This window comes from Myotis nattereri (assembly GCF_964212035.1).
Source record: "Myotis nattereri genome assembly, chromosome: 6".
NCBI lineage: Eukaryota > Metazoa > Chordata > Mammalia > Chiroptera > Vespertilionidae > Myotis > Myotis nattereri.
In genome coordinates, this window is record NC_138081.1 from 52585749 (window position 1) to 52610935 (window position 25187).

Below are 25187 nucleotides of genomic sequence, written 5' to 3' on the forward strand. Positions count from 1 at the left end.
TACAACACCAGGATAACTATATTTTTATGGAATCATATATATAACTTTTTTTAAAGTAAGGGGGTGAGTAATATAAAATTCAGCATAATGGTATTTCTTGGTGGGAGAGAAAGAGATACTTAAGGAGAGGCCTTCCTAAAAGGCTTTAAAAATACTGGTATTTTTCGGTATCTTCAGCTCCGAAGTGATACCTGGATATTCTTTTTATTATTCTTTAAAATGTGCAAATATGGGATAATTTATATATGTATACTTCACAATTAATATGTGTTCTAAAAATTCAGTGAGATTTTAAGGAGAGCAAATTGAGTACATCAGTAAGTTCTAAACTGTGAGTCAGGATTTCCTTGTTACTATGGAACCAAACAGAGAATTCTCTTGGCTTCTGAGGCTGATGTAAGAAGGAACCTTCAGCTGTAACCGCTATTTCAAAAGTTCTTTTTCTTCACACCTTCCTCACTGTTCTCAATTACCTGTATAAATATTTCAATACAAAGGTGAGGTTATACAATACTTTGCAAATTAAAAATGTCAACTTTATCTGTCTACTTTGGCCTTCCAAGTAAAGCTCCATTAAACACAACGGGGTTCCTTAATTTAAAAAGGTTGAGAATAACCACTGTACTAGACTTAAACGCAAATACAAATTTGCAACTCCTGTTACTTTATCAAAATCAGCTGACAGGTATTGGTGAGCGCTTCCCAGTGGAACCTTGGAGGACCAGTTTCTCAGAGAGAGGGGGGCGGGTCATCTATCCATGGAGGAAAAGGACAGCAATCCAGCCTGACCGCATTGCCACATTTTCTCCACTATTAGCTCAGGACACACTAAAAAGCTCTCCACTCTCATCCACTTCCCTCCCCACCCGCACAGCCAGAAGGGCCTTTGCCAGGGGAACCAGAGCCCGTCCCCTCAGCAAGCCCCGCCCCCTCAGCAAGCCCCGCCCCCGCAGCAAGCCCCGCCCCCGCAGCAAGCCCCGCCCCCTGCTCCCGGAACGCTCTGCGCGCGCGCGTTCGGAGGCCGGGCAGGTTGGCCTAGCCGTCGGGGGCCACAGGCACCCTCTCGCTCGCCTCCCAACCCAGACAGCTCGGCCAGCGGAACCTCCGCCGGGGGCCGGATTCCCAGGCCCCGGTGAGTAACCTGGGGGAGTCGGGGCCCCGCACACGCGGGTGCGGCGGGCACGGGGGTCCAGTGCCTGCGCCTGCGCGCTGGTTCGCCAGCCAATCTGCTCGCCGCTCCCTGCCCCCCCCCCCCCCCGTCCCGACCGGCGGCGGGAGGTGGGAGCTGCGGGCCTCGGACCCGGGCCACTGCGCTGTGCCCCTCGGACCCCGTTTTTGTGCCTGGGTTGGTTTTATTGCTTTCTCCCCACCCCGTCGGGGTCCTCTCCGATGGCACCTCACTTGCCTCGGCTTTTCCTTCCCGTCGCTAGCACACTGGGAACTGGGGAGCGAGGAACGCGGGTCCACACCTCGTCCCGTATCCCCAGCCGGCGGCCGGCGGGAGCCGGGAGTGGAGGGAGCCGGGCCTGCCCGGTTCGGGTTCGGGCTGCGGCGGGAAGTCGCGGTCGCCCGTCTCGCAGTGTTTTTAGGCGTCGGGAGCGGGGAGCTAGGATGGCGAGGCCCCACAGACATGGTTTTTTTTCATTCACCTGTTAACATGTTGGGCACTGTCATCGTAGACTTATATTTGCTAGGTCTCAGGGTGCAACTATGGTGGATTGGTGTCTTTTTTCATTTTCCAAAAGAGGGAATTGAAATTCAGGCAGTTAGGATAGTTTGTTTTGGTTTTATTATTGCAAGACCCTACAGATAGCTGTTAAGGGGAAATGTAGAAGTGATTAAAAAAAAAAAAAAGCAAGGGAGGATACTGTTATATGAACTTACAAAAAAAAAAGACAAGAGGGACTGAAGTGGGTTATGTTAACATATTTAGACAATAGTTGGAAATATTAATACAAAATAAAATTTAGAGATTGGTAATGACATGTCACATTGCAAATCATTTTCATGATGTTACTGTATTCATATTAAGCTATAGGTAAGCCCTTGAGTGCAGTGAATATTGGGATTTTTCAGGCTCCACGCCTAAAACATTAGTCCCGAGATGAATAGTAAGTGTATGATCAGAAAATAAGCTGTTTTGAGATTAAATTTGGGCTACCATTTTTGAGGAGGTAACAGTTAATCACTGTTTAATGAAAATATGGTCACACGTCAGCAGTGTTATAGTCTGTAAACTTGATGTGGCTGATGTTGTAGGAAGGTGGAATGGCTGAGGGCAAAAGCTTGAGTTCTGGAGCCAGACTTGCCCTGCGCCTTGCTAGTTGCTTAACCTCAGGCAGGTGATTGCCGTTTGCCAGCTGATAAAGTTATCAAAGGCGGCTCTGTACAGTAGTTACATCAGCTGTAAAATAGCGTTAACTTCATAGATGGTTGTGAAGATTAAAACAAAAGGATGAGATTACGCTTAACTGAATTTTTGTTAGCCAGAGGGTGCAAGTGTTTCCTTAAAACCGACCTGCCCACCTGGGCAGGAAGCCTTGGTCCTGAAACTGATTTTGAAAGTTCCAGGTTGTCTTACAGTACTAGTGTATCTCTAGTGGCTTCATAGAAAGTAAAATTAGAAGAAAGCAATACTAAAATAAGAAAAGCAGCAGAAGTCGGTATAATAGATCATTAAAAGGTGAAATGTTTTGGCTTTTCTGAGTAACAAGATAACAGTAAAAACTTTCTGAAATAATAGTTAAATCATACGGCTTCTGGATCCCTTGGACCTCACTAAACCTCCAAGTCAAAAACTAGCACTTCAAAGATTAAAAGCACAACACACAAATATAGAAACCATAAAATTTAGAAAGAATCTTTGATGTAATGTGAACTGTCCTTTGCAGATAACAGATTTTCAATAGCCAACACCTGGAGTAGGTTCCTGCTTTGAGAACCTATACATCTATAATTAACTTGCAGGATTTTTGTTTTTTTTCTTAAGTGACTTCTGAAACTTTTGTTGAACCCAAATAAGTAGTTCCTATATACCTTTCCTGTGAGATTATTACACCTGTTAGGCATCCCAAGGGTCATTGTGGTTTTGCTATGTTGGACATAATTTTTTAAAAAACATATTTTATTGATTTTTTACAGAGAGGAAGGGAGAGGGATAGAGAGTTAGAAACATCAGTGAGAGAGAAACATCGATTCAGCTGCCTCCTGCACACTGCCTACTGGGGATGTGCCTGCAACCAAGGTACATGCCCTTAACCGGAATCAAACCTGGGACCTTTCAGTCCACAGGCTGATGCTCTATCCACTTAGCCAAACTGATTAGGGCTGGACATGATTTTTATTAAGATTGATTTTTAAAATTTTGGATCTGTATACCTATGATTCTCCCTGTATAATCAGTTCACTATAGACTATAAACATATTAAGTATATGTATAGTCAGTAGAATCTGTCTATACACATATTGCCCAAATATATACCAGTATCAGAACAAAAAGGCCAGAAATTAAATTGTTTAAGCTGAACACTTAATAGTCACTAACTATGTGAAAGATATATTGGGCTCTACTAGACTGTAGAGGTAAGGATTCTATTTCTGGACTTTAAGGAGCAATGTAGTAGGGAATATAATATAATACATGTAAATAAATAACATGATGCAATACATTTTTTTAAATGCCAATTTAAAAAGCAGGTAATGCTGTAACAATAGAATATGTGAGAAAGTGAGTGCTTTTCTCTCTGGAACCATTAGAGGTATCAAGAAGAGGCAACATTTCAGCTTGAAGAATAAGTAGTATTTTAAAAGTTAGCCATATAAACAGTAGGCATTTAAAGAGAATAAATCATGTTTTAGTTTTTAATTTTTTGCCAGACACCCAGCTTTAATAGTAGGCATTGTCATCATAAATGCTTATTCATATTTATTCAGTGTAACATAAGCCAGAAAGATTCTAAGAATTTTATAATGTTAACTTATTTTATCCTCACAAAAATTCTGAGTGAAGTGATAACTCGTACAGATGAAAAAAAAAAAAAAAAAAAAAGACAGGGAAAGGTCAGTTCACTTGTGTAGGTGAAATAGCTAAAAAGGATACAACTGGAATTTGAACCTGGGCATCTGAACTGCAGAGCCCATACTTTTAATCACAATGACCTGCTGCCTTGCTTATGGTTGAGATGACTTACTGTTATTTGAGATATGAAGGTTGGGATAGAACCAGTGGATCATCTATAATGATGTGATAACTTTTTTTAAGTGAATGTAAAAAAAAAAAAAAAAAAAAAAGACAGAGGGTCCAGTTTAAGAAATTACATTGACAGGCAAGAGGGGAAAAAAAGCATCAACTTTCATAAATGGTTTTTTTTGTGTGTTTTATGTTCATATGTAGATGTGAGAAGTTTATATAACAAATATTTAAAAAATCAACTATGTTGCCTATATTTCTTTCCTTTTTATTTATTTTTAAATCCAATTGGTACTTACCAATTGATTAAAACATTACCCTTTTATACTTTCTTTCACATACATTATCTTGCATGATTCACAGAACAACTTTGTCAGAAAGTAAAACAGGCAACATACTCTTTTGAAAGAAGAGATTAAGTTACTTACTCAGGGTCACACAACTAAATCAACATGACTGATTCTTCCATTCTAAGATCAATATTCTTTCCATTATATATCCTGACTCTCATGCATTTCACCACTGAGCTAGTCAACGTCTCAGAATTCAATGTCTTGCTGATTTCTAAATTCAGTAGTTTTTTCTCCATCCTCTGTGACTCATCAATATTCATTACCATTGATTATTTCCTTATAAAATATCTGCCCCAAACTTTTCTTAAAAGGATTGCTTTCATTTTAGAAGACAGAGTAAGAAAACATAACTGTATTTTCTCACCCAGAGGTAATCATTATACCTATTTACCTTATTTTCTCCCTCTGTGTGTATCTTTAATATAATTGAGATAATGTTATATTCATAATTTTTTTCTACTTCATGGAAATTTAAGGACAACAAATCACAGGTAACCACAAATAGTGATATCATTCCTTTATTCTTATTCTATAGGACTGCCACATTCCATAGGTAGGAATTTCGCTCCCTGGAGTCCCTCAGTGCAGAGCTTGAAAGAGTACATGAGTTGGACCTTCCCAGAAATAAGCAGGTATTAGGTTAACAGTGTATGTCCTCCAGTTTGCTTTCTTTATTTTTCCTTTTTAATTTTCAAACATGTTTAGACTTAAAGAAAAGTTTCAAAAATAATACAAAGAACTAACAGTTCTCCTTTGCTTTTTTCTGAAGATTCATCAAATGGTAATATTTTACCACGTTTGCTTTATCATTATACACATACACACTTACATAGAACATTGTGTACAATTACATATATGTAATTATATGCATGTGTGCACATATGTGTGCACATATAAATATACATAGATCTCTGTGTGTGTGTGTGTGTCTAACATGTTTGATGTTTCCTCATGCTTAGATCCAGATTAAATTTTGACAAATACCACAGCAGTGATTCTGTGTCCTTAAGACATTCTCTCAGGAGATTCATGATATCTCCTTCCAAAATTAACTGAAGAACTTAATTTTGATTACTTGTCTAATAACGTGGTGTCTGCTAGGTTCTGTACTGTTAAGTTACTATTTTCCCTTTGTAGTTAATTAGATATCTTTTGGGGAGATATCCTGTTTCTCATCAAACTTTTTCTCCCTCATTTAATATCCATTGATAACTCTTGCCTGATAATAATTGTTATGGTAGTTGCCAAATGGTGATATTCTAATTCCATTATTCCATCTAAATTTATTTGTTGACTTTCTAATATGAGTCTACTTTATTCCATTTATTTTTACCTTTTAAAAAATAAAGATTCAGTAGTTCTCACTTTATCTTAATGCCTTAGTTTATTCTTATTCCTTATTTTGATGCTGAAATTGTCCCAGATTTAGGCAGTGGTTGTCCCGTCAAGCTGGCTCCTGTGTCCTACGGATATACATCCTACATTTCTTGTGTACTTCCCTACTTTCTAGGCTTACCTTATAAATTTCCATCCACAGTCTTAGAATCAACATTTCTCCACAGAACCTGGTTCTTTTAAGTAGAGAAGGGTACTTAAAAACCAAAATCTTGGCATCAGATGTGTTAATTGCTGCTGATGCTGCTTTGGTTCTAGACTCTCTCAGTGGTCAGAGCTAGGAAATAATGTGAATATATTTACATGTACACACACACACACCCCTACACCTATATATTGATGGTAAAAGCCCCACATCCATCCTGAAATTGCCAATTACAATCTAACAACACAGTTTTTATTCTAGTCTCCTACTTTTTTATAGCTCACTTTTTTCTTTTTTTTTGTCAGTGAAAATTCTGGGCCCTATTTTCCAGCATATATTGCTTATTTGCTTACTTCTAGAATACACATTAAGTACTTCAAGAATTGCTAACCAATACCATTGCAAAAAAACAACTTACTAACTGGAGTTCAACATTTAATATTAGATATGTTTGTTTGTTTTAAGTGTGCTAAATATAAAATGGCTCAAAAAATAAGACTGCAAAAAGGTATAATCAGAGAAGAGTCTTTCATTTCCTAGCCCTTCTATTTCATTTTCATCCCCTCCATATTTTCCACCTTGTTCCTCCTCACCCCTTTTAAAATAATCAACCTAATTAAAGTCTTGTTTAGTCTTTGTGTTTCTTTTGCTCATGAGAAATGTATACTTTCTATTTGCATTTGGCTTTGTTCACTTGGCAGTATACCCAGAAAAACACTTTATGGGATTTCAGGAATCTCTTCCTCATTTTTTTCCCACTGAATATGTCAATCAATACAATTACAAATAAAGCTGTATGTGAATTTATTTACTATTGTTTGTGTATTTTCAAGCTAAATTCTATGAAGTAGGATTGGTGACTCAAAAAGTAAATGGATGTGTAATTTTGTTAGATATTGCCAAATTCCCGAAAAGGTTGCACCAATTTGCCTTCACTGGCAATATATGGGAGTGCTTGTTTTCTCACTCTCTTGGAACAGGATGTATTTTCATGCTTTCTTTTTTCCAATGTGTTACGTAAGAAATGGTATCTTTGTAGTTTTAATTTGCATTTTTCTAATTTTGGGTGAGGCAGGTCTTGCAAATATATCTTCACTCAGTTTGCCAATTGTCCTTTATAGTTTTCTGATAGTTAGGATGTCCCCCATACATTTTTTGATAGCTCAATTGATGTTTCTTTCTTTTCAGATTGAACTCATTGGAATTAAAAAGTATTCAAAGTGTGTATACATTTTGGGACACTCTGTATATATTTTTTAAGATTTTATGTAGTTACTGTCCTTTATGCCTTCTGAATTTTGAGTCCTCTACACTAATAAAAGACAAGCATGCAAATTGACTGTACTTTCGCTATGCCATAAGCCACGCCCACCAGCCAATCAGAGTGACTATATGCAAATTAATCCAATCAAGATGGCGGCCGGCAGCCACAGAGCTGGAGCGAGCAGGAGGCTTGGTTGCCCCAGTGATGGAGGAAGCCAGCTTCCCATCTGCCGAGGCTGGCTCTGAGCTCCACTCAAAGCAACAAAGTTTCAATTATAGAAGATAAATAAACTCCAGATTCCTGCTTTCAGCCGGCCATGGCCATGGAGCTGGAGCGAGCAGGAGGCTTCCCTTCCACCTGCCGCGAGCAGCTCTGAGCTCAACTCAAAGCAACAAAGTTTCAATTATAGAAGGTAAATAAATCCCAGAATTAAAAAAAAAAAAAAAAAGGTAAAAAAGGAGACGCTGGGAGCTTCCGTCGCTGGGGGGGCTTGGCCAGCCTGAAAACAGCCATCAGCCCCTCACCCAGGCTGGCCAGGCACCCTAGTGGGGACCCCCACCCTGAAGGGGGTGGGACCAGCTGCAAACACCCATCAACCCCTCACCCAGGCTGGCCAGGCACCCCAGCGGGACCTCCACCCTGATCCTAGACATCCTTCAGGGCAAACCAGCCGGCCCCCACCCGTGCACCTGGCCTCTTTCCTATATAATAAAAGGGTAATATGCAAATTCACCCTAACAACAGAGCGACTAGGAATCACTGGTCACTATGACACACACTGACCACCGGGGACAGACGCTCAATGCAGGAGCTGCCCCCTGGTGGTCAGTGCGCTCCCACAGGGGGAGCTCTGCTCAGCCACAAGCCAGGCTGATGGCTGCCAGTACAGCGGTGGTGGTGGGAGCCTCTCCCACCTCCTCAGCAGCGCTAAGGATGTCCGACTGCAGCTTAGGCCTGCTCCCCGCTGGCAAGTGGACATTCCCCGAGGACTCATGGGCTGCCAGAGGGATGTCTGATTGCCAGCTTAGGCCCAATCCCCCGGGGATGGGTCTAAGCCAGCAGGTGGTCATCCCCTGAGGGGTCCCAGACTGCAAGAGGGCACAGGCCGGGCTGAGGGACCCTCCTGCCCCAAGTGCACAAATTTTTGTGCACTGGGCCTCTAGTAAGTTATAAAGCCTATCACTATACTCAGGGGTTATAAGCAAATTCAGGTGGGATTATTTATTTAATCATTTAAATGATTCTGAGCCTTACAACTTGCATTATTCTTTGGGATATTTGGGTCCAAAAGAGGGAGGGTTTAAAACCCCTGATTCAAAAGTAGCAGCAGAGAAGCAGAGATCATAAGTAGAACGTGGCAGTTGAGAAAATGAACTGTTTTGGGCAGTTTTAGGACTCTTTGGGGAACAAAGTTGGAATTGAGGATCCTTCCAAATCCATGAAAGACGCATGCTTTGATTTTGGAACTTGTGGTTGTTATTGAGTAAGGATGAATCAGAAATAGAACAAATATTCATAGGGACTTAAGCCCAATTTTGAAGATTTCAGTTTGTGATTAGATTAAGATAATTCTCTACTCTAGCAGACTATGAAGCAAAAAATAAGATTTCTCAAAGGAAAATAATATATAGAGAGTTGTCTCTAAAAATTTTTATACAGCATTCAATAAAAATAAACCTAGCTTACAAAAAAAAAGATAATGAATGTCCAGATATTAAGAGAGAAACAAACAAGCAAAAAAATATTAAACAGGCAATAGAAATAAAATCATTAAGATCCAAATTTAGGTTATTAGAGTTGCACTGTATATAAATGGGATTAAAATGTTCAAGGAAGTAAGAGAGAAGATAGATTATCTCCCATTTTGGAATACATTATTCACATGTTAGAATTTTATGTCACATGTATTTAATTTTTTTTAACTTACCTCCTTTTGTCTTTTCAGTCTGAATAGTTACTTCTAAACTGTCTTTCATTTTCCTCATTCTCTAAATGTATATATTTTAGGAAAGATTGACATTCCAATTTGAGAATAGTGCTGCAGTGTGGAGTTTGAAGTCATATTTGAAGGGGCTACAGCATCTTGGTTTCAAGAACCCTTAAAACCTTAAGTTGCTGAAATTTGTTCAGGATAAAACTCCATATTGAAGAGTAAGGTCTGGAAATAATTTTCAAATTAATTAAGGTGGGAACAAAATAGAAGTGAAGGAAATAAAAGCTTCCAGATAATTATGGGAATGGAAAAACAACCCAACTGATCTCAGAAAAATTTTAGGCCATATGAAGACTTCACATGAGCAGCAGAAAAATGATCTCTGTAGAGCTGTGAGGCTGGAAAAACTATCACAATTCAACATTTATTTCCAAAAATTAAGGGGAAATTATTTCATATGTTCTCACATATGTTCTCAATAGGTTCTGTGACTATAAGCAAAACAATTTATAACAAAACCAATTTTACCCTACTCTCGTCAACATTGTAACAAAAGAGCATTTAACAAAATGAAGTTATTTGAGGACCTGCTGCCTTTAGCAACAGAAAATGATTGCAGTCAAATCCCATAAAAAGTAATTATAGGCAAAAAGTTATCATACTTGTAAACACTGAAAGCATGCTGGAGATGTGCTCACAAAACATCTGACAACTGTACCCTAATATTTAAGTTAAAGCAAACAAAATAATTAATGATGTATGAATGAATAAGTAAATTACAAATATGAAAACTCAGAAATGTAATATTAATCAGAAAATAATTAGAATAAAAGCTTCATAAATGAAGACTAGAAGACAAGCACAACAGATAAATCCTTGTGAGAGAAATGGTAAAGAGAAACTTAAAAATCAAAATAAAATGAAAAGGTGAAAAAGAAAGTGCATTTGGGAAAATGCAGCAAAAATTCAAAGAAAGTAGTAGAACTTCCCGTAGAAGAAAGGCAAAGCGATGCAACAGAACAAATTTAAATAGAAAATAATTTGATGACAATAAAAAAGTGAATGTCACCCAGCTGACTTGGCTCAGTAGTGGAGCATCAATGTGTGAACCAGGAGATCACAGTTCCATTCCCCGTTGGGGCACATGCCCGGTTGTAGGCTCACTATCCAGTGTGGGGCTTGCAGGAGGCAGCTGATCAATGCTTCTCTCTCATCGATGTTTCTAACTCTATCCCTCTCCCTTCCTCTGTGTAAAAAAATCAATAAAATATATATTTTTTAAAAAAGTTGTAAGTTAATTTTATAACCTCTGTGCAATGTGATTTTCAAAGTTATAAAGTAAAAATATTTTTAAAAATCAGGAATCTAATTTGTGATCATTTAAATTTTTTTATCTCATTCTCTTCCATAATAAATGTCATTTAAAATGGGTGATTACTTCCTTCTTGTGAAATAATTATTCTTTGTTGAAAAAATTAGTTTCTTGAAAATCTCACAAGTATTTCTTTTTTTAAAACTATGAACCTTAACTTTATATTTAGAAAGTTTTAGTCCCTATACATAGAATGTTTTATTTATAATCAGTATTTGTAAAATCTTCCCAAATGATGAAAAATATATTTGTTTTTTTTAAATAATATTTTCAAAATGTTTATCTGACAAAATATAATCATGGTATTTCCAAATACTGCATTTAGTCTAGCCATATATAGATTCTGTTGTAGACATAAATATTTGATATAATTAATACCCTAATGCACTGTTAAATTTTTTCAATGTAATGAACTTTGTGCATTTGAGTTTTCATTTTTTAATACATTGGAAAATATTAATACCACTTACTAATTACTGTTTTTCAATAAATTACAGCTAAACATTTATTTTGGAGTTTAAAGTATGTCATCATGGCAAAGTTTCGAAGAAGGACTTGCATCATTTTGTCACTTTTTATTCTATTTATTTTTTCTGTGATGATGGGTTTAAAAATGTTGAGACCAAATAAAGGTATTTTTGGAGCTCCTTTTGGACTTGATCTTCTTCCAGAAGTTCGTCAACAAATTCCTCGCTTGGGGAAAATTTTTGATTCCGAATTGAGTGACACAATCAACAGTGAAACAAATACCAAGAATTTAAAAAATGTTGAATTTACTGTGAAACCTCCCAAAGCATCTGAACCTTACCTGGAAGAACTGCCACCTCTGAATTATTATTTACATGTATTTTATTACAATTGGTATGGAAATCCACAATTTGATGGTAAATACATACATTGGAACCATTCAATGCTGAAGCATTGGGACCCTAGAATAAACAAGAATTATCCACAAGGGCAACACAAACCTCCTGATGATATTGGCTCCAGCTTTTACCCTGAGTTGGGAACTTACAGCTCTCGGGATCCTTCTGTCATCGAAACTCACATGAAACAAATATACTCAGCTTCAATTGGTAATTATTTTATTTTATTGTGTGTGTATGAGTGTAAAATATATAATTCTTGTAGAAAATTAAGTTACTAATCTTCACATTATTAATTATAAGTGTAGACTTACAAACTTCAAATTAAACTATATATGTTCTTAAACATCCAGAAACCACTTTTTTTTTTTTAATCCTAACCCAAGGATATATTTTTTTAATTGATTTTTAGAGAGAGTAGAAGGGAGGGGTGAGAGAAAGAGAGAAACATCAATGTGAGACAGACACATCGATTGGTTGACCGGGGCCAGGGATAGAACCTGCAACCCAGGTACATGTCCTTGACCGGGAATCAAACCTACAATCCTTCTGTGCATAGGATGACACGCTAACCACTGAACCACACTAGGGGCAGAAACCACCTTTTAACACTACTTTATGTTTAATTTTAAAATTTTGTAGGATTTATGTATATATTTTTACTGATTTCTAATTTACTACTCTTTTAGAATTTTATTATTTATTTATGTAAGAGACCATGAATTCTCCACTTTTAAGTATACAGCTCAATGTTTTTCAAAGATGTACATCTGTTTAAATACCACCCGTCATGAAGTAAAATACTTTTTAGCCCAACAAGTCTTTTCATGATTCCATTATTCAGCCCCACCATTCCACCCCAGAAATCTACGAATGTCATTTCTGTAACTGTAGAGAAGTTGTGAATGTTCTCTTACTACATAAAAATAGAATTATTCAGCATTTGTGTGTGTGGTCTTTTGCTCAGGCTGCTATTTTGAAATTTACCTATGTTAATGATATCAGTACTTTATTATTGCTGAATAGTATTCCATTGTAATGATTATAGCAATTTAGCAGTTTGTTTCTGCGTTCATCTTGATGGACATTTGGGCTGTTTCTAGGTTTAGGCATGTAGCTATGATTTGGTCTTTTTTCTGTTTTTTAAAACTAGTCTGACAATCTCTTCTCTTTTTCAAACATATATTTTTATTGATTTCAAAGAAGAAGGGAGAAGGAGAGAGAGAACCATCAATGATGAACCATCAATTGATTGGCTGCCTCCTACATGCCCCCAACTGGAGATTGGGCCTACAACCCAGGCATTTGACTTGACTAGGAATCGAACTGTGACCTCTTGGTTCATAGGTCAATGCTCAACCACTGAGCCACACGAGCTTGGCAATCTATTTTTTAATTTCTCTGTTTATTTCATTTACATTTAGGTATAGTTGAATTTAAAAGTTTCATTTTACTATTTCTTTTTCTATTTATCCCATCTGTTCTGCTCCTTTCCCCCCCTTTCTTCCTTCTCTTATGTTTTTGCTGTTTGATATTTTCCTCTGGTTTATTACATATAATCCATTTTATTTATTTTACGTTTGTTGCAACGTTTACAATATGCATCCTTAATTAAATGGGTGAGAAATCACCGGTAATTTTTATTCTTGTTCCTCCTTTTCTTCAACTTTCTATTCTCTCTAATTTCTGGCACTCCAGTTATACATATTTGAAAGAGACATATTATCCCACTAGTAAATAATATGAGAAAAATATTATTGGGTGCCTAAAAATTCTTCAGGTCATTAATATACGTTTTATAAAAACTTTCCTGTTTTGGTTCCCTTTGTCTTCTTAGTATCCCTAACACTAGGGTCATAAGAAGAAATTAGGTGTTCTCACATTTTTCTAGTTGTACAAAAGGTACAAACTCACTATCAATCTTCTATGTATGTGGAGACATGCAAGGCTTTTTAATGAACAAAACAGTACAGAATTTTGTGAATCTACATCAACTATGTGTAAGATGGCTTGTTTTTCTTCTGTGGGATTTTTTTTTTTTTCAATCATTTAAAACAAATCTAAGTTTACAGTATATACTTATAGCTCTAATTTCTATGTTCTGTGACATAAATTATGACAAAACTAGAGGCCCGGTGTATGAAATTCATGCACGGGTGGGGGGGGCTCCCTCAGCCCAGCCTGCATCCTCTCCAATCTGGGATCCCTTGGGGATATCTGACTGCCGGTTTAGGCCCAATCCTGGGGATCGGGCCTAAACCGGCAGGCAGACATCCCTCTCACAATCCTGGACCACTGGCTCCTAATCGCTCACCTGCCTGCCTGCCTGGTCACCCCTTACTGCCCCCCCTGCCGGCCTGGTCACCCCCAACTGTCCCCCCTCTGCCAACCTGGTTGCCCCCAACTGCCCCCCCCCCCGCTGGCCTAGTCGCCCCTCACTGCCCCCCCTGCCAGCCTAATTGCGCCCAACTCCCCCCCCTACCAGCCTGGTCACCCCCAACTGCACCCCCCGCCAGCCTTGTTGCCCTGCCTCCCCCCACCGGCCTGGTTGCCTCTTACTGCTCCCCTCCCCCGCCAGCCTGGTCGCCCCCAAATGCCCCCCTCTGCCAGCCCTGTTGCCCCCAACTGCCCCACCCTGCCAGGCTGGTTGCCTCTCACGGCCCCCCCCTGGCCTGGTTGCCCCACGCATCCTGCTTGTTCAGTCCTTTGGTTGTCCCTCAGCCCCTGCCGGCCTGGTTGTAGGCAGCCATCTTTGTGAGTGCATGAGGGTTAATGTGCATATCACCTCTTTATTATATATGATAGGATTTGTAAATTCAGATAGCATTAACTAGTGCATGTGTACGTGCCCATCTCTATTTACAATTTACTTTTTGGGGGAGGATCTTTCAAATGACTTTTTCCTACTTTCTACAAAGAATTTGTATTACAGTCAATTATTTTTTATTTCAAAGTTGATGTGCTTGTGGCTAGAAAAGCCATGCTTGATTGATAGAAAAAAAATGGATATTCATGGTTGTTTTAGTTTTCTTAATGCAAACTGAACTGTGTACAATAAGGCTCTTTTCCCCTTCAATCAGATGCATAACTCTTTATATGTGAGCAATATGTAAATGGCATATTGCATATATTATAGTTTAATTATGATTAAGAAAAAGTTTCAGTTCATATTTAGTTCTAAGCCTATCTAGTGTTTATGAAGACCATTCCCCCTGTAAATTATATATTACTACATAATATGTATGAACATGAGTCATTTCAAAATAAAACATTGTCAACAATACAGTTTAAAATTTTTAAAATTTATCTTTATTGTTGACAGTATTACAGATGTTCACCTTCCTCCCCCATTAACCCCCTCCACCCTGCTCCCACCCCTCCCCAGGTCTTCCCTGCACTATTATCTATCCATGGACTATGCTTATATGGATATAAGCATATTCATTGGTTAATCTCTTCCCAAATTATCTTAAATTTTGACAATTTCAGTCAAATTGATGCAAATATTTCTTTGGTAGATTTTCTGCAGGAGAAAATTAAAAAACACTTTGATAGTAAAAAAAAAACAAAATGACATAACCCATTGGTAAATAAAGAATTTATTTCCTTATTAAATATTGAATTATACTAATCATTTTAATTGAGATATAATTGCATTTAACATTTGGTAAATTTAAGGTTTATAGCATATTGATTTGATACATTTACATTGCCATTGTTAACCTCTCTATCACATCACATAATTATTATTTATTCTAGTGATAGGAACAATTAAGATCTAGTCTCCTAGCAAGTTTAATGTTTATAATAGTGTTGTTTATACTCACTGTATATTAGATCTCTAGGTTGTCTTATTTACATACTAGTTGCAAGTATGTGCCTTTAACAACATATCTTCCATTCCCCACTCTCCATCTGCTAGTAACCACCATTCCACTCTGTTTTTCTTTGAGCTTTCTTTGTTGTTTTTTTAGATTCCACATATAAGAGATATCTTACATTATTTGTCCTGTGTCTGACTAATCCCAGACCAATTGGGTATGTTGTTTTGTGTTCTCTTACCCATTATTTTTCCTCATTATATTTCATCTTGGTAATTTTTTGTGACTTGCCAGAATTACCTCTTTTCTCACTACTGTTGAGTCTATTTTTGAGTCTGTTGCAGGTATTCTTCATTTCTTAATAGGATTTTCATTTGCAGCATTTCTGTTTGATTCTTGTAATTTTTATCTTTGCTATTTTCACCTGAATTTACCTATTGGCTATCTTTCCCTTTAGATCCTTTATCATGTAATCATAGTGATTTTATGCTCCCTGTTTAATGACTTCAGCATTTGTTTCTTGTCTGAATTTGGTTTCATTGATTGCTCTCTTGTCAGTGAGTTGTTTTCCTTGCTTATTTGTTTGCCTTTTAATTTTTATGTGCTTTGTAATGTTTCATGTCATTCTGTATTGTGATAATAGTGTTTATGTCTGGGAATGGAATTGCCTTTCAGATAAATCTTTAGTTTGAAAGAATGTTGGTGATATTTTAAAGAGGCACTATATGTAAGTTTCCTATAATGTAAGAGAAGCTTTCATAAGCTCTGTGGAGTTAAAAGTATCCAAATTTATTTACTATTTTACTGTTTTCTTATTATTGTTTTTTATTATTAATTTTGGGGGGACTTACTCTGTGTGATGCATGTTTCATATATACATACTTTTTTTTCTTAATCTTTACCCCAGGATATGTTCTTTTTTAAAAATTGATCTTAGTGAGAGGAAGGAGAGTGTGGGAGGGAGAGGGGGAGAGAACGGGAGAAAGCGGGGGGGAGAGAGAGAGAGAGAGAGAAGAGAGAGAGAGAGAGAGAGAGAGAGAGAGAGAGAGAGAGAGACTGATGATATGAGAGAGACCTCGACTGGCTGCCTCCCAAATGCACCCTGGCCAGGGATTGAACCTGCAACCTGGGTGCACTGAATGGGAATCAAATCCACACCAATTGAGCCATACTGGCCAGGGCTGATTTATATTTTTTAAAACAGACTTTTAGGTTATGAATTTATTCCCATTTTACACATGTGAAAACTTAAGTAAAATTACTTACATAAAAATAAACACCTGTCAAATGACATAACTGGGACTTGATTCTTCAAGTCTGTCAATTTCATATCTGGTGTTCTTAACTATTACCTTGTTTCAATGCATTATTTAACGGGGAAAAAAATGGGTGTCAGTTATATGAAGGTCATCCTTTGATAAGTTCTTTAGAGGGATGACACCATCAATATGATGTGATCTGCATTTAACATACTAATATTCTATGAATGGATTTCAATGCGTATTACTTTTCATTAAGCAATTGGAAAGGTAGAAATGCATAGTAATAGGTATTACTTATTAACAATACCTGGTTGATGTATTTTACAGGAATCTGGTGACTATGAAGGACTCATTTACCATTGTAAATGGTCCAACTGTCCTCAGGTTACAATCATCATTGGCTTGGTTCCCAGAATACTACTTATGTAGAGCTAGCTCATGAGTGAGTCTTCTGCACTATACAGCAGGTCCTCAAATAATGTTTGTTCTATGTTTTTCGTTATAACATTGACTAGATGCCATAGTGTTGCCAGTGGAAATGGGAAGCAACTGAGTTGTGAGAAAAGCATTTTGGAGACTTAGGCATAGGAGGATGTGAATAGTGGCAGTATTTATTGGAATGGAAACCTAGGACTGCCCCCAGGGTCCCGATGTCTCATCCAAGACCAGGTGGCTTAGCTCCATCTCGCTGTGGAAGTCTGGGGCCTGGTCAGCACAAGTACACAACCCAGCAAGAGGGTCAGGATCCGGAACTGTACTGCCATCACCTTGGCTCTGGTAATCCAACATAGACTCTGCTCCTGGCTGCCCTCTGGCCTGATCAGCATTGTGCTTCACTCGGGTGGCTGCAATGGGAAGAGAGAAGGTGTGAAGGAACCAGCCCCTGGCATTTGTTAATAAGCTTTGATCATTTACTTTGGGCTTGTGAAGGGATAAGCTTTCTTTCAAACTAACCACTCTTCTTTCTAATTCTTTGTGGCTTATGCTGGGTCCTCCCCCTATGCAATCCCTTTCCTTGGTCTTTGAAGTTCTGTGCCCTTATCCTATCCAGTCCTTTTCTCAGATTTTCCCAGGCTGTTATGTCCCATTTGGGCTCCTACTGCAGTGGTCTAATAGTTTTGCTTCGTCATCTGATTTCTACTGCACGTGCCTAAGCATAAAAATCTCTTTTACTTATTCTTTCCCCACCCCCACCTTCATATTGTATGGTTGTTCCCTGGAAAGCTGGTCCTTCCTACTTGGGAGAGGGAGAGATGTTAATCCCCTTGGCAGGGCAATGCAGTTATTCCCTGGAAGTTGATCCATGCCGACTTAAATCAGGCTATCTGCCTTAAATGGAAACTTACTGTACAAAGATAAAATTGGATTGTGAAGCACAGTATGGGATAGCATTAAACACGTGGAGGTGATAATGGATACAATAAAGAAACTGAAGCACAGTAACAGGATAAGGAAGAACAAAGAATATCTTCCCCAAGTCTTAGCACCTTTATTCATAATTGTCCCAAACTTGAAGCAATCAAGATGTCCTTCAGTAGGTGAATAAAGTGTGGTACATTTCTATAATGGGATACTATCCTATATAATAAAAGCCTAATATGCTAAGTGTCTGGTTGTCCTGTCATCCATTCAACCAATCAAAGCATAATATGCTAATGATATGCTAAGGTCGCTCAACCACTCACTATGACGTGCACTGACCACCAGGGGGAAGACGCTCCAACTGGTAGGTTAGTTTGCTGCTGGGGTCTGGCCCATTGGGACTGAGCAAGATGGGCCGGACATGCACTGGAGCTCTCCCGCGGTCCCTCCCCGGCCCCAATTGTGCACCAGTGGGGTCCCTTGGCCTGGTCTGCACCCTCTCGCAATCCGGGACTCCTCAGGGGATGTCAGAGGGCAGGTTTTGGCCCAATCCCGCAGGCCAGGCTGAGGGACCCCACTAGTGCACGAATCCATGCACCGGGCCTCTAGTTTAGCAATAAAAAGAATGAGCAATAAATCCATATAAACACATAAGTGAACCTTAAATGCATATTGCTAAGTGTGAGAAGCCAGTCCAGACAAAAGTTACTTTTTTATTCCACCTATATGACATTCTGGAAAAAGCAAAGCCATAAAAACAGTAAACAGATTAATTATGGTTCAGGGAGTTGAGGGGGAGAGAAAAGGGATAAATAGGTGGAGCACACAGATATTTTGAGAGCAGAAAAACTAATCTAGATGATACTGTAATAGTGGTCACACAGCATGTATTTATTTATCAAAAGCCATAGAACTATACAACTCAAGAGTGAACCCTACTGTAATCTGTGGACTTTAGTTAATAATGATGTATCAATATTAGTTCATCAGTTTTAACAAATGTACCACACTAAAACAAGATGCTAATAATAATAGAAACTATATGGGATGGAGAGGGGTTGGGTAAACAGGGAGTACATATATGGGAATACTGTACTTTGGGTGCAGTTTTTCTATAAACCTAAAATTTGCTTAAAAAAATAAAAACCTGTTAATTCAGTTACTGATACCTGAAAGAGTTCATAAAATTGATTATACAAAGTAATCTAATAGCCATAGGTAGTATCTAACTAATGTAACAAAACAATGTTAAGGGAAGATATTTCTCTTTTGTTAAAACTTTAATTCTCATTGTGCCCCTCCCCCCCCCTTTTCTTTTCTTAAAGAATACCTGTAGTCATTCTTGTTTCTGTGTTCATTATTTTCTTTTTTTCTTTTTGGTCTTTTCTGTTAGGTGTATTAGTCCTTTCTTGGTACCCACCTGATTCACATGATGAGAATGGAGTACCTACTGATGACTTGGTACCAACTATTTTGGATAAAGCTCATAAATACAATCTAAAGGTACTTTATTTCATGTATTTTAAATTTTTATTGATATATGATTGACATATGACATTTGTTTCGGGTGTTCATTATAATAACATGTATATATTTGAAACGATATCACTATAAGGCTAGTTAATATCACTATAAGGCTAGTTAATATCACTATAAGGCTAGTTACATTATACATTGTAACAATATTTTGTCTTGTGATGAGAATTTATAAGATGTATTTTCTTAGTAACTTTCACATATGCAATGCAGTTATTATAGTTATTAACTATAGTTACTATGTTTTACTTTACATGCCAGGACTTAATAATTTTATGACTGGAAGTTTGTACCTTTTATCATCTTCAAACATTTTGCTCCACCCCATCTCAGGAAACTATGATCTGTTCTCTGCAGCACTGAGTTGTTGGTTGTGTGTGTGTGTGTTTAAGATTCCACATTTAAGTGAGATTGTGTGGTATTTGTCTTTCTCTGAGAGACTTATTTTACTTAGCATAATGCCATCAACTTCCTTCCATGATGTAACAAATTGCAAGATTTCCTTCTGTTTTTATAGCTGAATACATATACCACATTTTCTTTATCCATTCATTGGTTAATGGACACTACATTGTTTCCATTTCTTGGTTGTTGTAAATAATGATGCATTGAGTATCCAGTGTTTTTTCCACTTAATGTTTCTGTTTCCTTCATATAGTAGTTCTATTTTTACTTTTCTGAAAGAACTCCTTACTGTTTACCATAGTGGTTGCATCAGTTTATATTCCCTTTTCTCCATATCCTTGCAAACTCTTGTTATTTTCTCCCTTTTTGATAGTAATTCTAACAGATGTGAGATGATATCTCTCTGTGGCTTTGATTTGCATTTCCCTGATGATTAGTGAACTTAAAGTATCTTTTCATTTATTTGTTGGGATATGGATGTCTTCTTTGGAGTAGGGTGGGGGGGGGAGTCTATTCAGAACCTCTACCCATTTTTAAATCAGATTGGTGTTTTTGTTTTTATTGCTATTGTGTTGTATGAGTTCTTTATATATTTTGAATATTAACCCCTTATAGATAAATATTTGCAAATATTTTCCTCCATTTGGTAAGTTGCCTTTTATTTTGTTGATGGTTCCTTTGCTGTGCAGAAAGAAGCTTCTTAGGTTGGTATCATTCCATATTATTTTTTTTAAGATACTTTTTTATTTTTCTTGTTATTTTTCTAATGGGTTGCACAGTAGCATTTTTTTTAATCTATACTTGTGAGTTTTCTTCCTATAATTGATTTCTAGTTTCATATCATTGTAATCCAAAAAGATGCTTGGTGATTTCAACCTACTTAAAATTTTAAGACTTGTTTTGTGGCCTAACATTTGATGTATCCAAAAGCATGTTCCATATGCACTGGAGAAGAATATTTTTATTCTTTTGGATTGAATGTTCTGTTAATTGCATCTGGTATAACATGTCTTTATTAATTTTGTCTGGATGATTTATCCACTGATTGTACTATTATTATTTTAGTTCGGCCTACTTCAGCCTTTTAAGTTTGTTAATATTTGCTTTTTGTATTTAGATTTCCCTATATTGGTTGAATAAATATTTAGAAATGTTATATATAGTCTCTTGTTGGATTAACACCTTTATACAGGGTATGGAAAAAGTAGGTTTACAGCCCGGCTGGTGTGGGTCGGGTCAGTGTTTAATGGTCAACCTATGAACCAGAAGGTCAGGGTTGGATTCCTGGTCAGGGCACATGCCCGGTTTTCAAGTTTGATTCCCAGTGGGGGGCATGCAAGAAGCAGCCGATCAATGATTCTCTCTGATCACTAATGTGGCTATCTCTATCTCCCTCTCTCTGAAATCAATCTGTATACTATAGTATATAGAAGGCTAATATGCTAAGTGTCGCTATGATGTGTACTGACCACCAGTGGGCAGATGCTCAACTCAGGAGCTGCCATGATGCACACTGGCCATTTACAGAGAAATGGCAGCATGGGCCTGGTGCCGACAAAGCAACACTCAGCTTCCCCCAAGTGGGACACAGGCCCTGCCACCACCCTGGAGCAACAGCCCACTAAATTGCAGCTGACGCTGTCGAGACCCCATGGCCAGCCCGGAAATAGTTGCTGTGGGCACTGGGTAATGATGTCACGTAGCAACGCCAGGTTTCCTCTCCCTAGTGACTACTAGTAACCTCCTTGTAGTTTCTTCAGCCCAGAAACATGACTTGCTTTATAGCCAGACAAAAACATTTACACTTTAACCAAATGTCTGTGAAGCGTTTTCCCATGCTTCATCTCATTTGATCCTCACAGAAGTCCTGAAGTAGGTAGATAGGAGACTGGGTGGAATCCTATTTTCATTTCATTAGCCAGAAAACGGAAATTTAGAAAGCTTAGAAACTTGATCTGACTGAAAAGAAGTAAGAAATGGTGGACCTTGAAAATGACTTTAGGTTTTCTCACTGCATAGTCAAACACTGCTGCAGTTAAATATTTTACCCTTTGTTCTCCTTGAGTGATCTACAATAATAATCTGCTTCATGTTGATATTTACTGCTGTGTTGCTGACAACTACCTTAAAGAGAAGTTGGGGTGCTTTACTGGGCTGGAAAGAGTTTAGCTACATCAGAAAGCAGGTCTAATTAAGCAAGTTTATTCTATACTAGAGGCCCGTTGCAGCCCAGCTTCGTCCAGAAGATTGTTCAGCTGTCCGGTCTTATTTGCATATTACCTTTTATTATTATAGATATACTAGAGGCCTGGTTCATGAAAATTCATGCACTTTGGGGGGGGGTCCCTCAGCCTGGCCTGTCCCCTCTCACAGTCCAGGAGCCCTCAGGGGATGTCCTACTGACGGCTTAGGCCCACTCCCCATGGAGCAGAATTTAATCTATTTATACTTAAAGTAGGTATTGATAAGTATGGGGTCTTGTTATTGTTTTATAGCTTTTTTGTAATTCCTTTGTTCCTTCTTTTCTTGTTTTCTTCCCTTTATGATGATTTTCTGTAGAGGTAGGCTTATATTTCTTTCTCTTTATTTTATGTGTATGTACTATAGGTTTTTACTTTTTTGTTATCATGAGACTTCCATACAACAACTTATATTTGTATTAGTGTGTTTTGTAGACATGTTCCCCCATTTACATGTTTTTATGTTTCCCATAACATTATTGTAGTTATTTTTACTATTTCTGCTTTAATACTAGCTTTATAAATGATTAATTCATCGCTTTTACATTAGATTTTTCTGAATTTTAATATATATATATTTCAAGCGGTGAGATTTATACTTTTATTTTTTTTCTATTACAAATTAGCTCCTTTTTGTTTAAGCTAAGGAAGTCCCTTTAACATTTTTTGTAAGGCTGGTCGATCATGAACTCTAACTTGTACTTTTATGGAAAAATCTTTCTCATTTAGTTCTGAAGGATAACTTTGTTAGGGAGAGTATTCTAGTTTGTAAATTTTCTTTTAAAAGTGCTTTAAATATATTGTGCCACTCCTTTCTAGCCTATAATATTTCTGTTGAAAAACCTGTCGATATTATAGGGGTTCCCTTGAACATAACATACCATTTTTTTCTTTTGCTTCTTTTAAGATTCCTTTAACTTTTGACTATTTATAATGTATCTTAGGATTCTCCTTCAGTACATTTCATTTGGAACTCTCTGGGATTTCTGGACTGCATGCCTATTCTTCCCCAGATTAGGGAAGTTTTCTACCCTTTTTTATTTAAGGACCCCTATAATGCACATATTGGGCTTTTTTGATATTGTCCCACAAGTCCCTTAAGTTCTCTTATTTTCATTTTTCTTTTGCTGCTCTGATTGGATGAGTACCATTGCCTTGTCATTGAGTCTTTCTCCTACTTTTTCTAGTCTGCTACTGAACACCCCCCCCCCATTGTATATTTCAGTGCAATTATTTTATTCTTTAACTCCATCATTTGTATTTGATACTTTCTTATATTTTCTGTTTATTGAAATTCTCACTGTGTTCTGACCTCGGTGAGCATCTTAAAGCAGTTATTTTGAACTATTCATGTGAAAAACTTCGTTCGTTTCCTATTTCTGCATTACAAATTACCCCAAAACTTGGCAGTTTAAAACAACACATTTATCACCTTATACAATATCTAAAGGTCAAGAATCTGGAAGTGTCTTAGCCTGGTAATATGATTCAGGATATCTCAGGAGATTACAATCAAGCTATTGACTGGTGCTACAGTCATGCATCCAACTCTTTCATGTGGTCGTTGACAGGCATCAGTTTCTGTCAGCTATTGAAATGGGAGTTTTAGTTCTTCACCACATAAGCCTCTCTGTGGGGCTTCCTGTGTCTCTTATGACATGGGAGCTGGATTCTTCCTGGGGCCCCTCACACGGGGTGCCACCTTGCCGGGGCTGACCAGCAGCCCCTGAGCGACGGATGAACAGATTACTCTGCTGCAGTTCACTGTGAGAGAGAAAGCTAAGGGATGGCCTGGCTGATAGCAACCAGGCAGCCTTGATTGCCTACCTCCTTAGGCTTTTATTGGAATTTTTATCTTTAGATGCAATCAGTAGGGTAAGTAATCTTGTTTACATTGTCCTCTAGGGGCATCCAGAGATTAAGCATAAGAATTCCAGTAAACACCCGGGGGTCTGCACATGCACAGACTTGTTTGGAAAGGTCAAGGAATAATTAGGGGTACCGCCTATGACACTCCCCTAAGACTCCCTTAAGTCGGAATTCCGATAAACAGGGCAGGCGGTCTTCCACACACTTCCCTTTTCTCAGAATGTCCTCCTTACACCTTTCCAACCAAGTCTCGTGTGCTCCCCAACAGATTCTCCATAGTGAATGAAGAGAGAGTCCAGTGTAGAAGCTGAAGTTTTTTTCTGAACTAATCTTGAAATAGTATCACTTTCATCCTATTTTATTGGTTTATTCACTGATAAACCAACCCTGGTACAATGAAAAAGGCAATTGCATAGGTCATGAATATTACAAAATGGGGATCATATGTGGTTAATTTGGATAGTGGCTACTACAGAAAACTTGCAAATTTATTATATAGTGATAGCATGATTCTGATTCAAAAACTAAACAATAGCACAAGAAAGAGATTTATTTATAGGCTGATCCCACTGATGAAAATACATGCAAAATTCCTAAAGAAGACTTTAAAAAGAAGTTGTTTATTAGAATGGATATTAAGAATAGTTTCAAGAGTATATGAAATCTGAATTCAAATCTCCTATATTCATTCCTGACTCAACCACTTACTAGCTATGTATGGTACTCTTGTGCCTCAGTTTCCTCATCTCTCAAATGGAATGGTTATAGAGATTAAATGCTTTAGTATATATAGCATTTAGTGTCTGGCACAGAATACACTATATAACAACTAAGTAAACAAGACTTCATTGGATATTTAAGGAGATAAATGTCTTATTGGATACTGAAATTTTGAGAAAATAACTTGTTACTAATAAATAGCATGCTTAATAATGAAAGTTTTTTTTAATCTTGATAAAAAGGTATATTTTAATAACTGTATCAAACACCATACTTAATGGGGAAACAGTAGCAACACCAATCAAGCCTGCCCTCCATCAGTATTTAATATTACTATAGAGATTCTATCAAATAACTATTTTTAATATTTTTAAACTGCTAAGTAAAATGATCATTTTTTGCAAATGGAAAATACCTACAAAACCAATGAAAATAATCTAAAAATTATTAGACAT

At 37.6% G+C, this 25187-nt stretch overlaps 1 protein-coding gene across 2 annotated transcripts in view; it reads left to right on the forward strand.

The window, feature by feature from the left end:
- Nucleotides 1-986: 986 nt before the first annotated feature.
- Nucleotides 987-25187, forward strand: part of MANEA (mannosidase endo-alpha) — a gene marked incomplete at its 5' end in the record, with an annotated part of 42734 nt that continues 18533 nt past the window's right edge. The window contains 4 exons of one of the 2 annotated variants that reach the window (XM_081093644.1): nt 987-1132; nt 5078-5174; nt 11149-11727; nt 19356-19465. In XM_081093644.1, coding sequence (XP_080949770.1) covers nt 11184-11727; nt 19356-19465 — 654 coding nt within the window. Of the gene's footprint in view, nt 1133-5077; nt 5175-11148; nt 11728-19355; nt 19466-25187 lie in introns of those variants that run through there. The other variant, XM_081093645.1, reaches the window with a different exon arrangement.